Genomic DNA, 18,865 nt, shown 5'->3' on the forward strand with positions numbered 1-18,865 from the left:
GTAATACCATTATTACACATTTAAGATGCAAGTAAAACTTCGTATGTGAACAAATTATTCTGAGAAAAAAGCCCAAGTGATCAGAAGAAAGCTTTAAAATTTTACCTGAATGTTTCTTCCCAACTTATCATAAAAGAATGAGCTGGAAGCCGCAGCAAGAATACTTTACTAGAAGCTGTTACTCACAGTGACAGACAACTAGATTTTCCTCATTATTCATAACGTAGTTAAGAGTTTGGAAGGCAAAGGGGAGTTAGGGTAAACCCTAAGACATGCCCCCCAACATTAAAGCATTTTAAAAATAAAACTCAAAAATCAAACCACAACCAGCTGTTTATCAGAAACTGAATTTATAAAGAATGTTAGAGCAACCTTGTTGATGTCATAACAAGGCCCATAAGAATTTCAGAAGTATTAGGAAGCAGTTGATGTTAACTAAAAAACACAAGACAAAGTTTGCAGCCTTAGATGCCAGCTGATAAGCACCTTCATCAATTAACTCAAAGGACAAGAAACAGTGGGACCCACATTTGTGCTACAATACTCAATTCCTCACAGCTCCGAGCACAAAAGCAGGGAAAGAAGTAACTAAATCTTTGTAATGATCTGAGGGGAGCACAGTCCTGGAATTCTGGAAAGACATGTTAAATACCTGACTGATGGTCCAGGGATGAGGACTGAGTTGACATGAATGCAAGAGAAAGTAAACACTTATTAAAACACTGAACATATCGCTACATACTGCAACTGAAGCATTTTATTGCCAGGACTAAAACAAAAGCCACTCAGCTTTTATTGAAACATTTCCCCAGAAGATGGCTTCATCCTCCAGTAAAAGAAACTAAGTATTTTTTTAATCCAAGACAAAGCAATTAAAGTCAGCAACAAGCAAAGTGCTACTTTAAAAGACACTGCTTTGTTCCAAGCATAATAAGGGACTCAATTTAAAGGCATGCATGGAAGAAAAATCCATAAGGACCTAGATCCAAAAGCAGAAGGGAAAGAAACTGAAGTACATCGTAAGTTAGAAGATGAACTGAATACAGGGAAAGCTTCGAGATGTGCACTGACAACAGAGGGAACCGCCCATTTGTATTCATATAATCCACCTCAAAATTATCTACCTAGGAAGAAAACGCAAGACTATTTCAACTGGCAAGAATCTCCCAATGACAGGGTAACAGACAAAACCAGTGGGAAATAAACTGAACTGAAAAGGGTCAACATTTAGTCCTAATTCTTTAGTCTTCCTGTATTACACTGGATGAACCTATTTATGCAGTCCACACCAGTCAAATAGGAAAGGATAAAGCTTCTTAAAAGATGCCTTCTCAACACTGTAGTACAATACCCAGAGACAGCCTCCAAAAAAAACCCCCCACCATATGAATTTTAAGAATATATTTTCAAAATCCGCACTAGAAAATAGCCTTATCACCAACTACTTATTAATAAGGATATATTTTTTATTTAATGAAGTTACAGACACATTGCAAAATACACAAATCACTACAGAACGTGAACATCTAATTAATGTATATGCTGGAATGTGACTTGTTACCTTGTCTTCCAAGGCAGCCATCCTTTCCTTGAGATGAAGCTGGAGCCTTTCATTAGATTCAGACAGAAGCTTATCAACGGTTTCTGACAAACGCTTATTATGTTCTTCATTCATCTTCTCTCTCTGTCTAGCCTAAGATACATAAAAGCTACTGAAATAACTTAAAATTTACTGTCTATAACAATTTCCACATTGTAAAGCCAGTAAGCTTTCTTTAATTCAAAAGTATTTTGTTCAACAGAAATATTTTTCCAAAAAAATCAGGAATATTGCATGTACCTCCATGACTCTGTGAGGAAGTATAAGGGACGATTAAGATTTTAGTATCTGTTTCAAGATCAGAAGCTTGAAAATCTGAGCTTATGCTTCAAAAACCAGCAGATTTCAGAACTAATTCCATTATTTATAACCCAGGAATCAATTTTTCCATAGTCATTTAATTCAGCAACTTTTTGATCTGTCTTATTAGAAAGAATGACTAGCAATTAGGTATTTCCAAACACATTTTCAAACTCCCACTGGAGATCTTCAGCTTTTTCTTGATATCTAAGGTTAGCCATAATACAGTGGCTCAAATCTCCTAACTATCAGTCAGCCTAAACTCTGGATTTATTTTAGAGATGAGAAATAAAAAGAGCTTTGTTGAGGGACAGGCAGCCATTAAGGGAATTAGATTCTTTCTTTCAGGTTTATATCTTTGTCAAAAATATGCACAGTACCCTTTGCAGTTCTTGATTCTTTTCTTCTAGCTGTGCTTCCATCTGTCTCAGTCGTTCCTCTATATTGCCATGCCTCTCCTCAGCCTGTCAATTTGAAAACAAAATTAGCATTTGTTGTTTTTAAAAAAAGTTTCAAAAGCATAGAAATACTGAAGCACAATAATTTATCTGACATGCTTTGCGCAACTGCCATTTATGGTAATACACAATGCAGAACAGACGCCTTTCTGTTACTGAAAGAACCTAGTAAGAGCTCATACGGTAAGTAACAAAATGATGAAGCCTCTCACCCCTAAGTACCATGAATCAACTACTATTTGCAAATGAGCTTGCAACAACAGTTCATTCATGTGCCCAATAATTAAAAAAAAAAAAAAAAAAAGTAAAAACTAAATGCATTTTCAGCTTTTCCTCACTAGCCTAGACGATATGACCCTTTGTTAGTAATCATGACAAAGCAGAAAGCAGCAAGCAGAAACAAGGACTAATATACAAATTCTACCTTCCTAAGCTTGGTGGTAAGTTCCAATACTTTAGCATCTTTAGCAGCAGAGCTCCCAGGAGACAAAAGGTCAGACTACAGAGTCAGTTAGGGACAGGAAAGATAACAGGGAAAGAATTGAAACTAAGACTTTAAAAGAAAACACACACATATACTTGAAAAAGGCTCATTTGTAGTTACTACATATAATTCTTCAGACTTCATTATTCCATTTGCAGCCTTCTAAAAGTCTTAATGACTACTGTTACTTCTCTCTCCCCACATTCCTCACTTGGTTTAACAGTGGAAGAAATATGGATTTCCCCTTCAGAAACAGTTCCTGCTTTAAAAGACTTTATGCCTATTATTGAATGAATTTTAATAACAAGCAATAAAATAATAATTCGGAAACACACTTTCCTAATGCAACAGAGTTAACAGAAAACCTGCTCAAGATCCAAAGAGCAAAATTGGAGGGGGGGGGGGAATAAAAATAAAAAGGTAAACCAGAGTGTATTCAGCGAGATGAATGGAAAGCACAGAAAACAGGGAAGAAACGTATTCTGAACTAGTCGGGGAAAAAAAAAAAAAAAAAGAAACACAATGTAGCAAAATCAACACTAAGAACAGATTTTGTGTGGCAGGACACCAACAGAGAAGAGTCTTGAGGACGCTGCCCAACTGACTCACCTTTGAAAGTGCTGCAACTCTCTGTGCCAGCTCAGCTTCCACCTCTGGCAAAGTTTCAGCTTTCCTCAAAGTCTGCTGCAGCTTTTGCTCAGCTAGTTCCAGTCGTTCTTGCAATTGCCTATTCTTATCTTCACTCTACACAGGATTATGATCAGCAAATGTTTAGTGTTAAAATGGTAATTAATTTTCAACAAAAAGAAAGGTAAGCATACAAATTACTGCCTCTACTAGACCAATGGAGAACAAACTGTTCAAAACTGGTTTCGTAACCAAAGATGGGGCATCCTTCTTTTCATTACATGAGAAAACTTTTTTCTGTACGATTTTTTTTCTGCAATTCTGTGCATTCTGAAAGCAACTGCATCACCAAATAAACAGTTACAGTACAGGAAGCAGCACAGAACCAGTGAATTTTCTATGTCAAGGCTGTGCTAAGACTTTGAGTTATATCATAGGAAAAATTCCTTCATATTTTAAATAATACCATGCATACTACTGCAAAATTTACTTTTATTTAAAGTGTGTACAACTTTTTACGAATTATACTAAAAGGGACTTCTTTTGTTGACTAAGAGTTGCTTGCCTGTAGTTAGAAACTGATTGGCTGAACAACCATTTCTGGTTTACAGAGTTGGGCGACTTCACGTCAATACATGCCGAATTTCCTCCTGCAGTAAGGCAACATTTACTTCTATTACAGGCTATAAAAATCACTACACACTACACAGATTTTAAAACTGGTTTAGCTCAGAATGAGTAATTCTCACACATGAAGCTAAAGATGCTTGGATACACATATACTAACTTTAAAATCCACAATTAGTAGGAACAGCAGCCCTGGCTACACCATGATCAAGTGCACTAAAATTCTCAGAACCATTTCCCCTCCTCAGTAAACAGTCTCCATCTTCATTTCCAGGGTACAACTCTGCACAGTGCACTCCTCCAGTTACTGAAAAACAATTGCTAGCAACAGCACATCACAGGCAGCATTTATTTTCCTAAAAGCAAAGAGCTTTAGTACAGTACAAACACTATTTCCATTAGTTTTAGGCTGAGCAAAATGTACTTCATCTTATTTCAGATTACAACCTGTCGATGCATGGAGTCTTTAGTGGCAATTTCATTTTCAAGTTTATCGTTGAGGTCATGCACAGATGTAGCTTCACGTTGTGCAGCGAGGTAGCGTTTCTCAAGAGTTGTAATTCTCTCTTCCATGTCTTCCTTTTGGGCCATAGTCTATGCAAGACAAGACAGAATTTAGAATATAAGGGATACTTATATAGTGATCAAACTGGGGGGAAAAGACCCACAAACCAAAACTAGTAACAAAAAACCAGATATACTTATTTCATTCAGTAAAAAATTAAGTAGAAAGAATAGTCTCACTCCAGCTTACAAGTTCAATTACTTTTTCTGGGTTTTTTTCAACAGTGAATCTTTAAAAGACTGGTCTTTACTATACTACTGCAACTTCCCTTTTCAATGGCGCACAAACAGCAAATCTGTACTTCCTGGGGACGATCTGAGAGAGTTTTTCGATTTAACTAAGCTCCCTTTCTATTTAATAAGGATGCAGTACACTGCGGTACAAAGGACCTTAGAGATTAGTGATTGATCAGTAACAGGAACTGTCAATCATATCACTGAAATTAAAGTGATTCCTCAACCATGTACATCTTTAAAATTTCATTATGTTTAAATTTTTTATAAGCTTAACATTTATGACAGGATCAAGCATATTTTCAAGAAAATGTTAAAGTTTGCAATGCTAAATCTCTAATATAGACATGAAGTATCTAGTTAATCATAGATTTATTCTGAAGACAAATTCTCTTAAGCAACTGGTCTTTTAAACAAAAAACAGCTCCCTCACGCCCTGAACAATTTTATTCTCACCTATCAAATCAAAGACATGAAAAACCATGAAGGTGTAACTAAGCACCAATGACACTGAAATTTTCTAAAACAGCTGTGTTTCCGACTACCCAAATTTTGACAGTTTATTCCTCACCTCTCGTACATCTCTCTGTAACTTTGTATTCATTTCTTCAGATTTTATTAAGTCTTTTCTAGCTGTGTCAAGGTCTTCTTCCAGCTCTGTTACTCTACTAGACAAAGCAGTAAGACGTTCTTTCATTTGTGTCTGCTCTTTGTTTTGCTTATCTATGATGTCTTGGAGCTCAATCACTTTAGCAAGGTTTTCATCGTGGCACAAAGAACCATCAGAAGATCGCTATTAAGGAGGCCGGGGAGAAAAAAAAAAAAAAAAAAAAAAGATGCATTAGCACGTTACACAGAAATTTGAAAACCAAACTGTTACTTACCTGTAAATACCCTTCCCCTGATACAATTTTATTATTGTATAGAGTGAAAAGATTGAAGTTATGGTAACTGAGACTTTTTAAATTAGATCACACTCAAAGTTTTTATTACAGTTTAAAATTAAAATTTTATAGTTAATGATTAAAAATCAGACTTAGCTAAAGAAAGTAAATAGCTGTGCACCTTCCCATTTGTAGTTGGTGTATTTTCTTGTTCATGATTTATATCCAGCATCCCATCTGGAAGCATTTTCTTCTGATTATTTTGCTCTTTCAGAATCATCAACTATAAGAAAAGAGAAGTTTACATACATATGTTTCAAGTCAATTCCCTTCTCAGTAATAACTTAAAGAACAGCTGCAAAAGCAAAGCAGCAAAACAATTACTGATTCTACTGCAAGGTATGTATTAATAAAATATGGCACAGGTACTCAAAAACTTAGGCCCCTGCAACCCAAAAACTCTTACTTTAAAGCCATAGGAACTCTTTTTGTTGGGGATTTTTGTTGGGTTTGGGAGGTGTAGAGGGGATGGGGGGGCAGGGGGGATGTTTTGGGTTGGGTTTTTTTGTTGTGTTGTGCTCTGTGTCATCCCCCCACACACCCCTTCCCAGGTCTTTCAAAGTGACTAAGTTAAAAATTAGTTATCCCATTTGGCAAAATAACAAAAACAAGTAGTGAAAATGAACATTAATAACTGCATAAATTAATGTGTACAAATATTGACTAAAACACCCACAATGCATACATGAAGACTTCTTTTTTTAAAAGAAACCTACCTCTTTATGTGTAGTACCTAGTTCTTCTTCCAATAAGCTACATCTTTCAAGTGCTACTCGTAACCTCTCCCTTACCTGAAAGGGTAAGTTCAAATAAATTGAAATCATTCAAATTAAAAAAAAAATCAATTTCATTTATTGCCACGCTGCCACGCCCTTTCAGATAAAAAAATGGCACTATTTCCACTTACACTTAGATACCTGCTTAATCTTGAGTCAGTACTAATTACACCATATCCTATGAAAAACCTCCTAGAGAAACAACGCATACCTTAAAATCTAGGTTTTCCTTTTTTGTCATATGCAAATCATACCTCAACATGACCTGAACAATTTAGTCAAGAATTAAACATATCCAGAATTTGCTTATCCTTTTGTAAGGCACAGAGTGTGTGCACTTTTGATTATTTACAAACACGGAAGGAGACAGAATTCTACTTAAAATAATTTGCCAGACTTTTTATACAAGGGTCACAAAAGTTAGGCAAACTATGACCTGGCAGCAAAATTCACAGTAAGCTTTACAACTTGCATATCCTGCCACCAACATCAGGCGCAACTAAAGGGTGGAGATCCTTTAATTCAAATTTTATCAGTGTAAGCACATGCCTCCTGTTCTCTCTAGTCCAATATTACATAATCAAAAGGCTAAATCCTGATATTATACAGGTAAGCAAATGTATGCATTTCTACAACAAACATATTGCCCCTGAACCACGCTTAGTTTACATTAACATAGTTAATGAAGTACTAGAATAAGCTACAGCACCTTGCTTTAATGCAACATATTAATTTAGGAGAGCAGTTACTGATGCAGTTACAGCAAAGCCACTATCTTAATACAGAGGAAATTCAGAGACTCCTACAACTTCAGTATGAACAACTGCACAGTCCTCACAACAGAAAGAGGGGGCAGGATGAGAAGATGCTTGCTAGCATATTTCATTACCTTTTCATCAAGGGCTTTATGGTGCTCAAATAAAGATTTTAGTGCTTTGAGAACTTCTACTTCACTAGAAACTCCTGCTGGAGACTGAGCTTGTCTCTTCACAACAGTCATTCTGAGAGATCGCTCGTGCCTGGAGACAAGACACTCCAAATGTTCCAGTAATAGCTAAAACAAAAAAAAGGAACAATGTTTATTCCTGTTCTGCACAGCCGCAGAAAACTTTGCCTCCTAAAACATCAGGTTTTGAGTTCTAAAGTTCAAATTCAAGAGCCAGAGTACTGCATCAAGCATAAGGACCCATTTTAACATTTCACCTGTGTTAGAAGTTGTATTGGAGCTAATGCATTTCCTACCTCTCTTCTTTCTGTCCAGTTTTTAAATGAGGTTTCTACTTAACCAGATCTTTTCAGTTCCACCAGCCTGAGGAACTGCGTGCTTGTCAGAAGGCTACACATAGGAAACGCTCTAAATCAGAGAGCAACTGTTCTGCTGGCAGCAGCATAACCTGCTGAAACAAATCACTACAGCTTGCCCACTTATTCCTCTGATCTTGGGTGTTGTATGATTACAAAACTTTAACAACAAGAAAGCTGAATGACAGATAGCTGTGCAGTCTTACAAGCTTTTCCTGATTTTGCACAGCAGTATTTGGAGCTGTGCATAAGCTTCCAAACTATCTTAATCAACACACATTTGCACTTCCAGAGGGATTCATGTGCAAATACCGGGGGGGGGGAGGGAAAATACTTCTAGCTTTTTAAACTCAACATTCAATGTTTTCCTCCATGTAGCTGGATGCTTTAACAATAGTAATCTTAGAGAAGACAAGGAACTAACCCTGGTATTATTTCTTTCTGCTTTCAGTTCAGCGATTTCTTCTTCCCTTTCAAGGAGCTGTTCCCTGCATACATTTAACTCTTTTGTAAGCGCTGCAAATTCCTGAAATAAATCAGACAGAAATATAAGCACATCAAATATCAGGATACAATGAGAGTGGATTCAGACGAACAACTGACATGATTTCTTGGAAGTATTCATTTCAGATGTCTAAAGCCAATGAAGCTGTATAGTCATGCTAAGCAGGTTTAGGTTCAAACACTTAAACATGTTACACTGTCAACTGTAAAGTAAAGGTGTTTGACCAGTACTTTTGAAAACTTCTTTGTCTGAGTTGAGTTTTCCCTGGTAAGTAAAGGGAAAAAACTATTTGCAATGCACTTCTGTTTCATAAAGTTGTTGGTTGGTTGGGGTTTTTTTGTTGTTTTGTTCTGATTTTTTTAATTACTGCTGAGGGAGACAAGAAAAAACAAGAGTGCTATGCAGAGTAAAATACAGAAACCAGAAAACATGATAAATTTCAAGTCAGTATTTAATTGTGAGAGACAATGCATAACCTTGGCATCTACCAGAATACACTGGTTACTTCCTTATATAAATAGGGCATTCTTGAAGCTACACCTAAAATCTCAGAAAATGGAACTGAAACAGCCCTTTCCCTATAGTCCTGCCAGAAAACTCAAAGGATTAGAATCGGAATTTTCAAAAAGCCAATCCCTTGGACTCAAAGGCCTCAAAAGGCGTTCCCTACAAATTCAATAAAGCTTTCAACAAACAAAACTCATCCTAAGTGAAACAGTACATAGAGTGAAAAGTCATCAGGGAACAGGAATTAAGCTAACTCCCATCAGTTACTGCATGTTTATTACTACTGTGAATGTTGAGACTAGTCAGCATTAAACTCAAAAATGTAGAAATATATTCTTTGTCAGGGAGATACACTTCAGGGAGATCAGGGAGATATCTGAAAGAACCACTACATCCTAAACAATTTCCACTCTCTATCAACAGCCTCACTAAACATGCTCAACATAAAAGGCATTTAAACATTCTATCAACTCAGTGAGCATACTATACACCATATTTATAAGCAAACAGTGAGCACAACCTTATCTACCTACTTATGCTGGCAAAATTTAAGTTGTAGTCTGAACCACATTAGAAATTATTATTAACAGTAAGTGTGAATGTGAACAAGTTCATGCTTTAGAAGGGGGCTTTGTAGGAAACTGAAAAATCCCTTGTGTCATCAATACAGTAACAGGATGTGAAAAAAAATACACATCTACCACTCCAACGGCTGGTGAACACTTCAGAAGCAGTTGTATACTAAAACATTGAAATGCTAGTAAATTAGTCTTTTCTATTGTCTAAATGAAGGAAAACTAATAAACAAGAGTCATGTCTAATAAACAGTAGATTAGTAAAGCTGAACTGGTGATGATCAAGACAAGATGAGCAAGACAAATGGCCAGCTGAGAATAACATAATACTGAGGAGACACACTGCACAAATGCTGCTTCCCTAAATTTTCCAAACTCTGCAAGATACACTGCTTAACAGACAGTAGCCGCGCATCAAGCAAAAGCTCAAGACGGAGCTGTTTTGCAGTAAAATTCAAAGTAACAAATAAAAAATGCTTAAAAAAAAAGGATGCATCAACTAATTATACTAGCATGTCTACAAATTCTAACATGCAGCCAAAATCAGCACAGTCAAGACTATCTGCAAAATTCCAAGATTAATTTGGTAAACTTTATTCTAAAAGATACATGGGAATTAAAAGACAAAAATTTATGTTGCACAACATGTACCTACAGTGAACTCCTTTGGAATTACAAATGTATTAGGCTTTTAAAAGTTGCTATGAAAAAGACAGTAATACCACCATCAAAGATTCAAGATCCATCTCCATAACCCCTCTTCCTAAATAAAAATCTGCTCTTTAGAAAAGAGATTCTGTACAGTCCCCCTAGTTAATCAGCAAATTATTGAAAAAAAAAGTCTTAATTTCTTTTCCAATTGGTAAAAAACAAAAAAAATTATCAGATTTCTTTAACATACTTAAATATGCTCATGCAAATATTTCACCGCAGTATTTCATTCACATCCTTAAAAAACTCTGACCTGTTACTTTCAAGTAAAAATCCCTGGAAACACACTTATTAAAACAATCTGGTCTGTAAATATAGCTACTGGAACTTTGAAACACACAAAAACTCCACAAGGTTTATGAATGCCAAGTAAATCAAGAAAGGAAAAACCTACTTCAACCTTCCCAGCAGCTGATGGAAAAATTGGCTCTGCTACGAGCTCTCCCTGCAGAGCTCTCCTTTGTGTCTGTTTTCCTGTACCTTCAACATCCCACCCGTGGGAGCTTCCAAGACTCCCAGGCAATTGACAGCACAGAACTCTTTTGCTCCAATACGAGCTTAGGTGAAGCAGAATGTGGTCGCAAAGCTGCAGCTCTTCACAGGCTGTCCCAACTTATCTTTGTGTATTAGATAACATTAGATAATTATGTACTACTGAAACTACTACAAGTACTAATAGACTCAAAGTATTCACAAAAGAGCATAATATGACTTTATTTTCTTAGTGGGTTTTTGCCCTTTTCAAATTAATAATAATTTGAAAAAGCCTCAGAACACCAAAACCAAGTTTTGTAAGCATCAACATTACATAATTCTCCAAAGGACATCAGATTGACATGGAAAGGATTGACATGACTTTTCAAGTTTTGAGAACAGGAAGAAAGCAGTAAGGACTACCAGACCCTGTTTCAACACCCTTTCTCAACTTAAAACTGCTGTGTAGCATTAATATACATTTCTTATCTGTATGAGCTTCATCTTCTGAAAAGCAGCTGCTTATCTGAAAGGAAGTCTCTTCAAATTATTACAGTACACAGCTCTATACCACTGCATATTTCTGTGCTAATATAAATTGTAGCAAATACATCATGATTTTTACATGAACCATCACACTGTCCGATGACCCAAAAAGAACAATGCACACAGGAATTTGTATTTCTGCTCCATAAACAGACTAACGTATTTTTGGCATTCCCCAATACCTTCATGGCTGTTTGTTTTGACAAAATACAGTTCCTTTGAGTCCCATAAACTGCCTAATAAAAACACTTGAATGGCCTTAGTTTCAGTTGACACTGCCAAAAGACATGTCCTTTCTAGTTTTAATACTTACCTTCAACAGCAGACAGTTTGTGATTACCTCAAGCAGTTCAAAAGGAGAAAAACTACCTGCAACTTTATCATCTCAAAAAAGTCTGAGTTGCCTCATAATTTCTTTCTTGGCATTAGATGAACGTACAGAAATAAAGGAAAAATAAAAATTCTGAGAAACTTTTCTACTTATCTATAAAGCTGTATTACTTGTCTGTAAGTAAGGAGAAGATTAGAGAACATCAGAATGATGTTCTGCTCTGCTTCTGGTTGCCATCAAAATAATAAATACCCACACTGAGGACTCGCAAGAACAGTACTCAGAATAATCACTTTAGAGCATTTACAAGAAGCAGTCTGAGCATGCCAAATATACTAGGAAAATAGCCTCTGTTGATTAGACCATACCGACAAACACTCATGCTCTGTACTAAACCAAAATGTTTACTGAAGAAAGTCACTTTCTGAACCAACTGAATCACTGCAAATGTGACGCTTGCTGCCAGAAATAAGTACTCTCAACGAAAAGCTAAATTGAGCAAGTTTGTTGTTCAGTAATACATTTTCAGCAGGGGGCGAGGGTGTCTGTCCACAAAGTCCATGATTTTTTAAAGCAATCTTGTTTCTTCTACATCAACTTTCAGAACTGACCCTCAACCTTCAGTATTTTAGAGGCCACAACATAAACACCCTTCCAAAAGTTGGAAGAAGTGGTGTCTACCTGTCAAACCCATACATTTCTAATGTCTGAGCTGACAGCCGTTTCGTTACCCATGAGATCTTGGTCCAGGAACATTACAGCTTTCAGGGAACAGGCTCTCTTCATGTTTATTACAAGCATAATTTATAGGTACCATAGAGAGTAGTACATCACAAACCAACATACACTACGTGACAGGAACGACAGTAAACTGGGGGGCGGGGGGAGTGGAGAAGAGGTAATCCCTGAAAGTCTATTAACATAAGCTGTGTATTAGGGATGCTCTACAGACAAAGAACTCTTAAGTTTGCTTGGAACTTGCTCAAGCAAAAAAAAAAAAAAAATATTCAACAATAAAATGCAACATCACTCTTCAATGCATAAGGAATCATGGATTACAGGCAACAACATGACCAAAAGCTTATTTAAAGGACGAAAAGATATAAAAATGAAACATACATTAAATTAATCAAAGAAAGTATTATTAAATACTACTGAAGTATCTTCTGGCAATACAAGGATGAAGATGCAACTGTTGCCTCTTTAGGAACACCCCTGCCAGAAATACATGAGTGGAATTTATCCATTTAATTTCCAAATAATATTTTGTTTTACTGTTAACATTCTCTTCTCTAGCCTGCATATCAAACAACCCACTCAAAAATCTGAAAAGCTGCAGAAAGCATGAGAAGATCAACTGGGGAAAGTGCAGGCCATCTGGTACAAGAAACCAATGGAATCCAAGATAAGTTTCTATTAAGTTATTTACACTATATACAAACCAAAGTTATTCCAAATGACACATGCATTAAAATGACAAATAGCCAGTCTTAAACAAAACAATCAATGAAAACCTAAATAACTAACCTTAACAGGGTATTTCATAGCCACTTCATTCTAAACCTAAGGGACTTGTAGGAAGCACACAGTGACCAATACCCCCAAGGTACTTGGAAGTTCTAGCAAGCAAATTTTTGTATCTATTAATTCACACCAGTTTTGGTGTTTGGTTTTTTTTGGGGTTTGGTTGTTTGTGGGTTTTTTTTAAGTTAAGTCAGAACTATGAAGTAGTTCTACGGTATTAGAGCTAGGACTGAAAATAATTGACATGTTTTAATAATCAAATCCAGCCTTCCAAGAAAACAGTTACACATACTTTAACAACAACAAATCCAGAAGAAACAACAGCCAAATACAAACCATGCTCTGCCTGTTCCATGTAATAAATCAGACTGCTTTCAATTCAACCTTTCCATATCTCTGGCATATGCTAATGGGAAAGAGAAAAATCAGCCTAGCACATGTGAAACAAAAGAAAAAAACTGCTTTTCACCTAGTGAAATTAATTTCCAGTAAGTATCAAGCAGCCTGGATTTTCTAACCTGGAAACTTAAAATTTATTTCAAGCATTAAGATAGTCAGTTCTATGAAATATGTTCCTCTTTTGTTCTCATAACCCCCAACAACTTAAAAGGGAATGTAAGAAAATACTTAAATATTAAAATATGGTTATGTCAAACTCTTGCATTTCAGAGCACTGCATTTTTTTTTTCATGCTCAAAGTAGCTGTTTTTCCAACTAGAGCTAACTACTTGCCAGAGTGGGAATACACTGTAGCTCATAATATAATTAATGTATCAACCTCCTTTCCTATTTCTCCTTATGCCTAAGCTGTTTTATAACTGAAAAGACCACTACCAAAACACAAGTGCAGACTTCTTTACTATTAAAAGAGGTATTTTAAAACATTTAATACCACCTTTGGTCAACTCTCAGAAGTTTATATTTTCTTTGACTTAAAAAACATACTTCCTTTTTCTTCTCTCTAGCAAAAACTGTAACACTGCATGAAAACACCAAAGTGAATATTGCTGCCAGCTGACAGTCAGTGACTAATAGTAAACCTGAATTTCTTTTTATCATTCTAGCCCTCTCTTTTTAGTATGATATTGCTCAAGCTTACCTCTTAGACTGATCTATCTAGGCTTCGTCATTAACACTGCTCAATCCCCTAAACAAGCAATTAAGTTTTAAAGTGTTTACAGTTGCACGCTATTGCTCTGGAATGAAAACTCTGTTTCCAGGCCACTTCGAAGCTCAAAGTAGAATCAACTGCCTATCATTTGACAAGCAATGCGCAAATGAACCCTTAACTCACAGCCAGCAGGTACCACACATATATGCCCAAGAGCAAAATGGAAAACCTTAGAGTAAGGACCAAGTCTCGATGGTAATAAATAAGTTTTCAGTTACCATCCTGAGTGAGCTGCTTAAATTTATGTGCAAGGTTCACTGAGCTTGAACCACAAAGCAGTAAGTCCAGACTTCATTGGGAGGAGCTTTCAGGAAGCGCTGTATGTTGAAGTGCAGGAAAACATATATGAAAGGGCAGTATTTGGCAGCTTTGCAAGAGAAATGCAGAAGCAACAGGAAAAGGGAGTCAGAAACATATCAGTTCTATGTTCAACCCTCCTTCCCTCATCTAACGCATTTCTGACAGACGTGTCCATTTTGCGGAGCTGGGGGATGTAAAAGTACTGGAGCCCAAAAATGGCTGGACCCCGCTTCTCACTCCTTGAAGGATCAGTTTTCCTTTCACCACATTAATCAATACCCAAACTTTATACACACTACAGAAGAGTTTGGAAAGTGAGCCTCTAAACCCTAGTACACAGAGCAAAGCATAGGTCAGAGAGGTGAACAAGAGCCATGTACACACAAATCATTAACCACAGCCTGTATAAACCACCCAGACTAGCGAAATCATTACTGCCTATACTCTTGCATTTAATTTTCTCTAAACCCAGCAAAACAGTGCTGTTATGTATACAGCACTAAGGGCAAAGTCTCATGCAAAAATGTATCTTTGTGCATCACTGAAGAGCCAACCGTCACTGATTATATACTTTGCATATATGTACTTTGCAAGGTACACATGCCAGCCTCCAAGCTCCACCATTAACCAGACCTACATACAACACAGTGAATACAACAGTCATATATGCAAACAAATGATATCTACAAGACTGTTTGCTGGTTATGGGTTGCAAGTCAAAACTAAGCCACAGCTGCATCCTACAACTTCTTTGCAGGTCTCTGGAATTAAGGAAAGAGAACATGAAGTTGGTTAAACAAATCACAAAATTTCATCCAGTTGCTCCTCTCTCAGTCTAACAACTTGCAACTTGCTAAACATCTTCCTGTAGGGCAACTAGCCCTGCAAACAGTGAAACATTAAGAATTTTTCCAGGTAGTTTTGTTAATCTTTTCATCAGCCTTAACAAATCACTGCCAGTATTCACTTGTTCAAGATATGTTAGATCACAGAGGCTTTATTTTCAGTTACCTCAGAGTGGACACAACCATTTTTACCATAGCCTTTTAACTACTTTTAAAGCTACAGATGTGTATCAAAGATTACATATCAAACCAGTAAACAATGATACCAAAGTAGTTACTTTTTCCCCAAAGGCTTTCTCTAAATACTCAATTGAGGGGCAGAACCCAGCGACTTAACAGAATGCACAGAGGATTAACAAGAAATGAACAAACTGAACACTAAAACTAGAAACATTAGTTTCTATTTTTAAGCTATTCTCTTCTCCTGTCTTTGTAAGATACTTTCAAAATGTTGTCCCTACTCAGGCAACATTGTGAATCTTCTGAGTAAGAAGTCCCAAAGTAGAACCATTATAACAGCTCTAAGGCAACAGCTGCCCAGCAGCCAGCATAGGACATAGAGAAGCTGCAAGAAGCTTCTTGCCTGTTCATATGCAATGTGGCAGAAAACCTTCTTCCATCACAAGGCTACAATCTTTTCATTGTGGTGGTTACACAAAGATTTCCACCTTAGCCACTGTTGAAGGCACATGCATATGTCTCCTGAAAGGGTAGATATGGCATAGAAGTATTCAAAACCATACCAAGGTTTGTTTAACTTGGTAAAACGTACAAGATCAGCTAAAATACATATGGGAAACCTTTAGTCATCATTGACAAACAGGCTTTTCAACTTGGGATGCGCCTGGCTACTTTGCACAGAACTGTAACTGTTGAGACTGGTCAATAACAGAGGAATCCTTTCCAACACTGTACCAGTCCAAGTACCAACGTTCTAGAAAAATAGTTTACCTTAACACCGAAGTTTACAACACTTGGGGAACATTAGAAAAACAAATGCCTCTCAGTTACACTCTGAATCTGTGAATTCTAAAGGTTTCACAATATGAATTACCACATTCCTGCACCCCTAGCCTAGTCCATTTTGATTAGTAACTAATACAGTAAGTAGTAGCACAACTTCTTAGTTGTAGCTTTAGGCATCTCCATTTTTGGAGTCCACGTCAGTGAAGAAACCTACCCACACCCATACCCACTATGGCAAAAGGAGAACACAGTTGTACTTAATTAAAGAGGAAGAATCTTGCGTTACCAGTTTGGCAAGGTATGGGACAAAACCAGTCTCCATCTTTAATAGGACACTATAGAGATTTCATTGAGTTTTTCCTCTCCACATAAAGGTGGTCAAGATTTCCTGGGATCCCATACAGGATTTCACAACATACAACGCTCTTCAAAAATGCCAAATGGTAAAACAGCTGCAAGGTACGCTGAGAAAATTGTAACCAGTTCAGTAGTCTTCCTGGGACGCTCCCCCCACCCCCACTCCCCCTTCATTACAGAAGCTAAGCAGCTGCTACAAAAGCTATAGGAAGATTTTTTAAGTTATAAACATCGAACTGTCAGTTTCCTTCAACAAGAAAAAAAAGTATTTTTCTGTCTATCAATTCTAAATACACTGCACTCAAAAAATAGCAAGCACAATTCTGGCCCAGCTGACACTTAATATTAAATTCCTATGACTTCTATGAATTAATCTGCAATCCAATGTATTTAAAAAATGAATCCTCACATGACTACTTCAGTATTTTTTAGAAACAGACCCAGAACAAGATCCATCATGCATGATTATTTCAGCAACAAGATACTTCTGCTTGCAAAAACTCTTAAGCAGCAGTTGAGGCACTGCCCTGCCCTATTCTAATCATTCATCTTGGCCTCTAGTTGTCAGGTTTAGTTCTGTGGCTAGTAGTTGTAAAGTATGTTTTTCACACTGTGTTAAAAGGGAATGCTGTGGAGTATCTGAATAAGGCTGGCCAAGCCACCCTCATTAAACAAGCATCAACATGTATTTCCCCCTCAGTGCCTTTTTTTTTTTTTTTTTTTTTTTTTTTTGCGTCAAGTGATGAACACTTCAGTCAAAACTTGTTTAAGCAAGTAATACTCAATGAGGACAGATACATGTCTTCAACAGGAAATTCAACTTACAGGCTCTTTACATTTTATTTTTCTATTTCTTTGTGCACTGCCACCCCAGTTTACATGCTAAGTGAAATTCAGAATAAATGCAACTAGACCAATTCCATAGAAAAGTTGCTCAATTTTTACAAATAAAGGCAACTCTAAAGTCTATACAAAAAGTATGGTCTCACAGCTTACAACAGAGAAGCCTGGTATTTAAACATAGAAAAACTTAACTCAGTAACACAGATTAAGTGTCAAAAGAGTTGTTTTATGGGCTCTTTTAAGGCCTTGTTAATGTTCAAAGTAGTTTTTTGTCTGCCACAAAAGATATCTGTTAATCAACAGTTCCAAACCAAATAACTACCTGAATCCCAAAAACATCAGAGAACAAAACTGAAAGGCGGGGGGGGGGGGGGCGGCACAGGGAAGAGAAGAAAAAGGGATGAGGACAGGCTGAAGTGAAAAGTGGAGTGGTGAGGAACCTCCTCTGCAGAGAGGAAGCTCATATTCCACACTGGGCTACAATCAAGGGAAAGATAATGCATCAGGGGAACCCTGCAGCCTCCTACTGACAGAAAAGGCATGCTTGGCCCATTTCTCCTCTACTGCCTCCCAGGACTTAATGTTTTATAACCATTGCACAAAATACAAGAGAGTGTTATGCGGTCTCTAGAAGACTACAGTTCCAACAGGGGATCAGAGTTACACCAATGTAATTATCAGCATAAATAAGTTTACAGGAGGGGAAAAGGGACAGCTTCTTTCCTGTACAGACAAGTAGTGAGCGCTAAAATCCTAAAAACCTTTTTCATTTCCACTTTACATGAAGTACATTCCAGATTTCTTAAAACAAAGGCTTAGCTTTTGGAAGATAATGTTGTTGAACCACACCCTCAAAAGACATTCTGAAAACTCAAGCTGCATGTTCTGAATGAAATAAATTACTAGATGCACCTGCCTCGTGTTCTTCAACATAAAGTGAAAAGAATGTTACGACTTTCCAAGCCTTTTCCCAATGAACTACCAAAAAGGTGATAATACTGCATGAAAAACGTATTACTCGGGAATAAAAAATAAAATAAAATAAAAAACCTGTGGTATCCTAAGGCATGCCTGAAATTATCTAAACCAAACTTTTAGTCAGTCACCCAAAGGTAATACAGCAGAGCTTTGAAGAGATATTCTGAAGTTAAAATTTTACCTAAGACACACATAAACATGTGAAAACTCCAGCCAAATTCACCCGTACATCCAAGACTGTTCTCCACACATGCTCTGCTGTTCCAACATTGGCCTCAGGTGTACCAGTCATCCTTCACACCCATAATTGGATTTA

General features: G+C 36.9%; 1 protein-coding gene across 5 annotated transcripts in view; it reads right to left on the minus strand.

Moving 5' to 3' along the window:
- PPFIA1 (PTPRF interacting protein alpha 1) overlaps nt 1–18,865 on the minus strand; it is a 76,562-nt gene that overhangs the window by 29,964 nt on the left and 27,733 nt on the right. For 4 of the 5 annotated variants that reach the window (XM_080404893.1, XM_080404896.1, XM_080404895.1 and 1 more), the window contains 9 exons: nt 8,341–8,442; nt 7,504–7,668; nt 6,555–6,629; nt 5,960–6,061; nt 5,466–5,687; nt 4,544–4,690; nt 3,452–3,586; nt 2,281–2,364; nt 1,562–1,693 (listed from right to left, as the gene is read on the minus strand). In XM_080404893.1, the coding sequence (XP_080261019.1) occupies nt 1,562–1,693; nt 2,281–2,364; nt 3,452–3,586; nt 4,544–4,690; nt 5,466–5,687; nt 5,960–6,061; nt 6,555–6,629; nt 7,504–7,668; nt 8,341–8,442 (1,164 nt within the window). Of the gene's footprint in view, nt 1–1,561; nt 1,694–2,280; nt 2,365–2,782; nt 2,858–3,451; nt 3,587–4,543; nt 4,691–5,465; nt 5,688–5,959; nt 6,062–6,554; nt 6,630–7,503; nt 7,669–8,340; nt 8,443–18,865 lie in introns of all 5 variants that reach the window. The other variant, XM_080404897.1, reaches the window with a different exon arrangement.

This window comes from Falco punctatus (genome assembly GCF_963210335.1).
Source record: "Falco punctatus genome assembly, chromosome: 10".
Lineage (NCBI taxonomy): Eukaryota > Metazoa > Chordata > Aves > Falconiformes > Falconidae > Falco > Falco punctatus.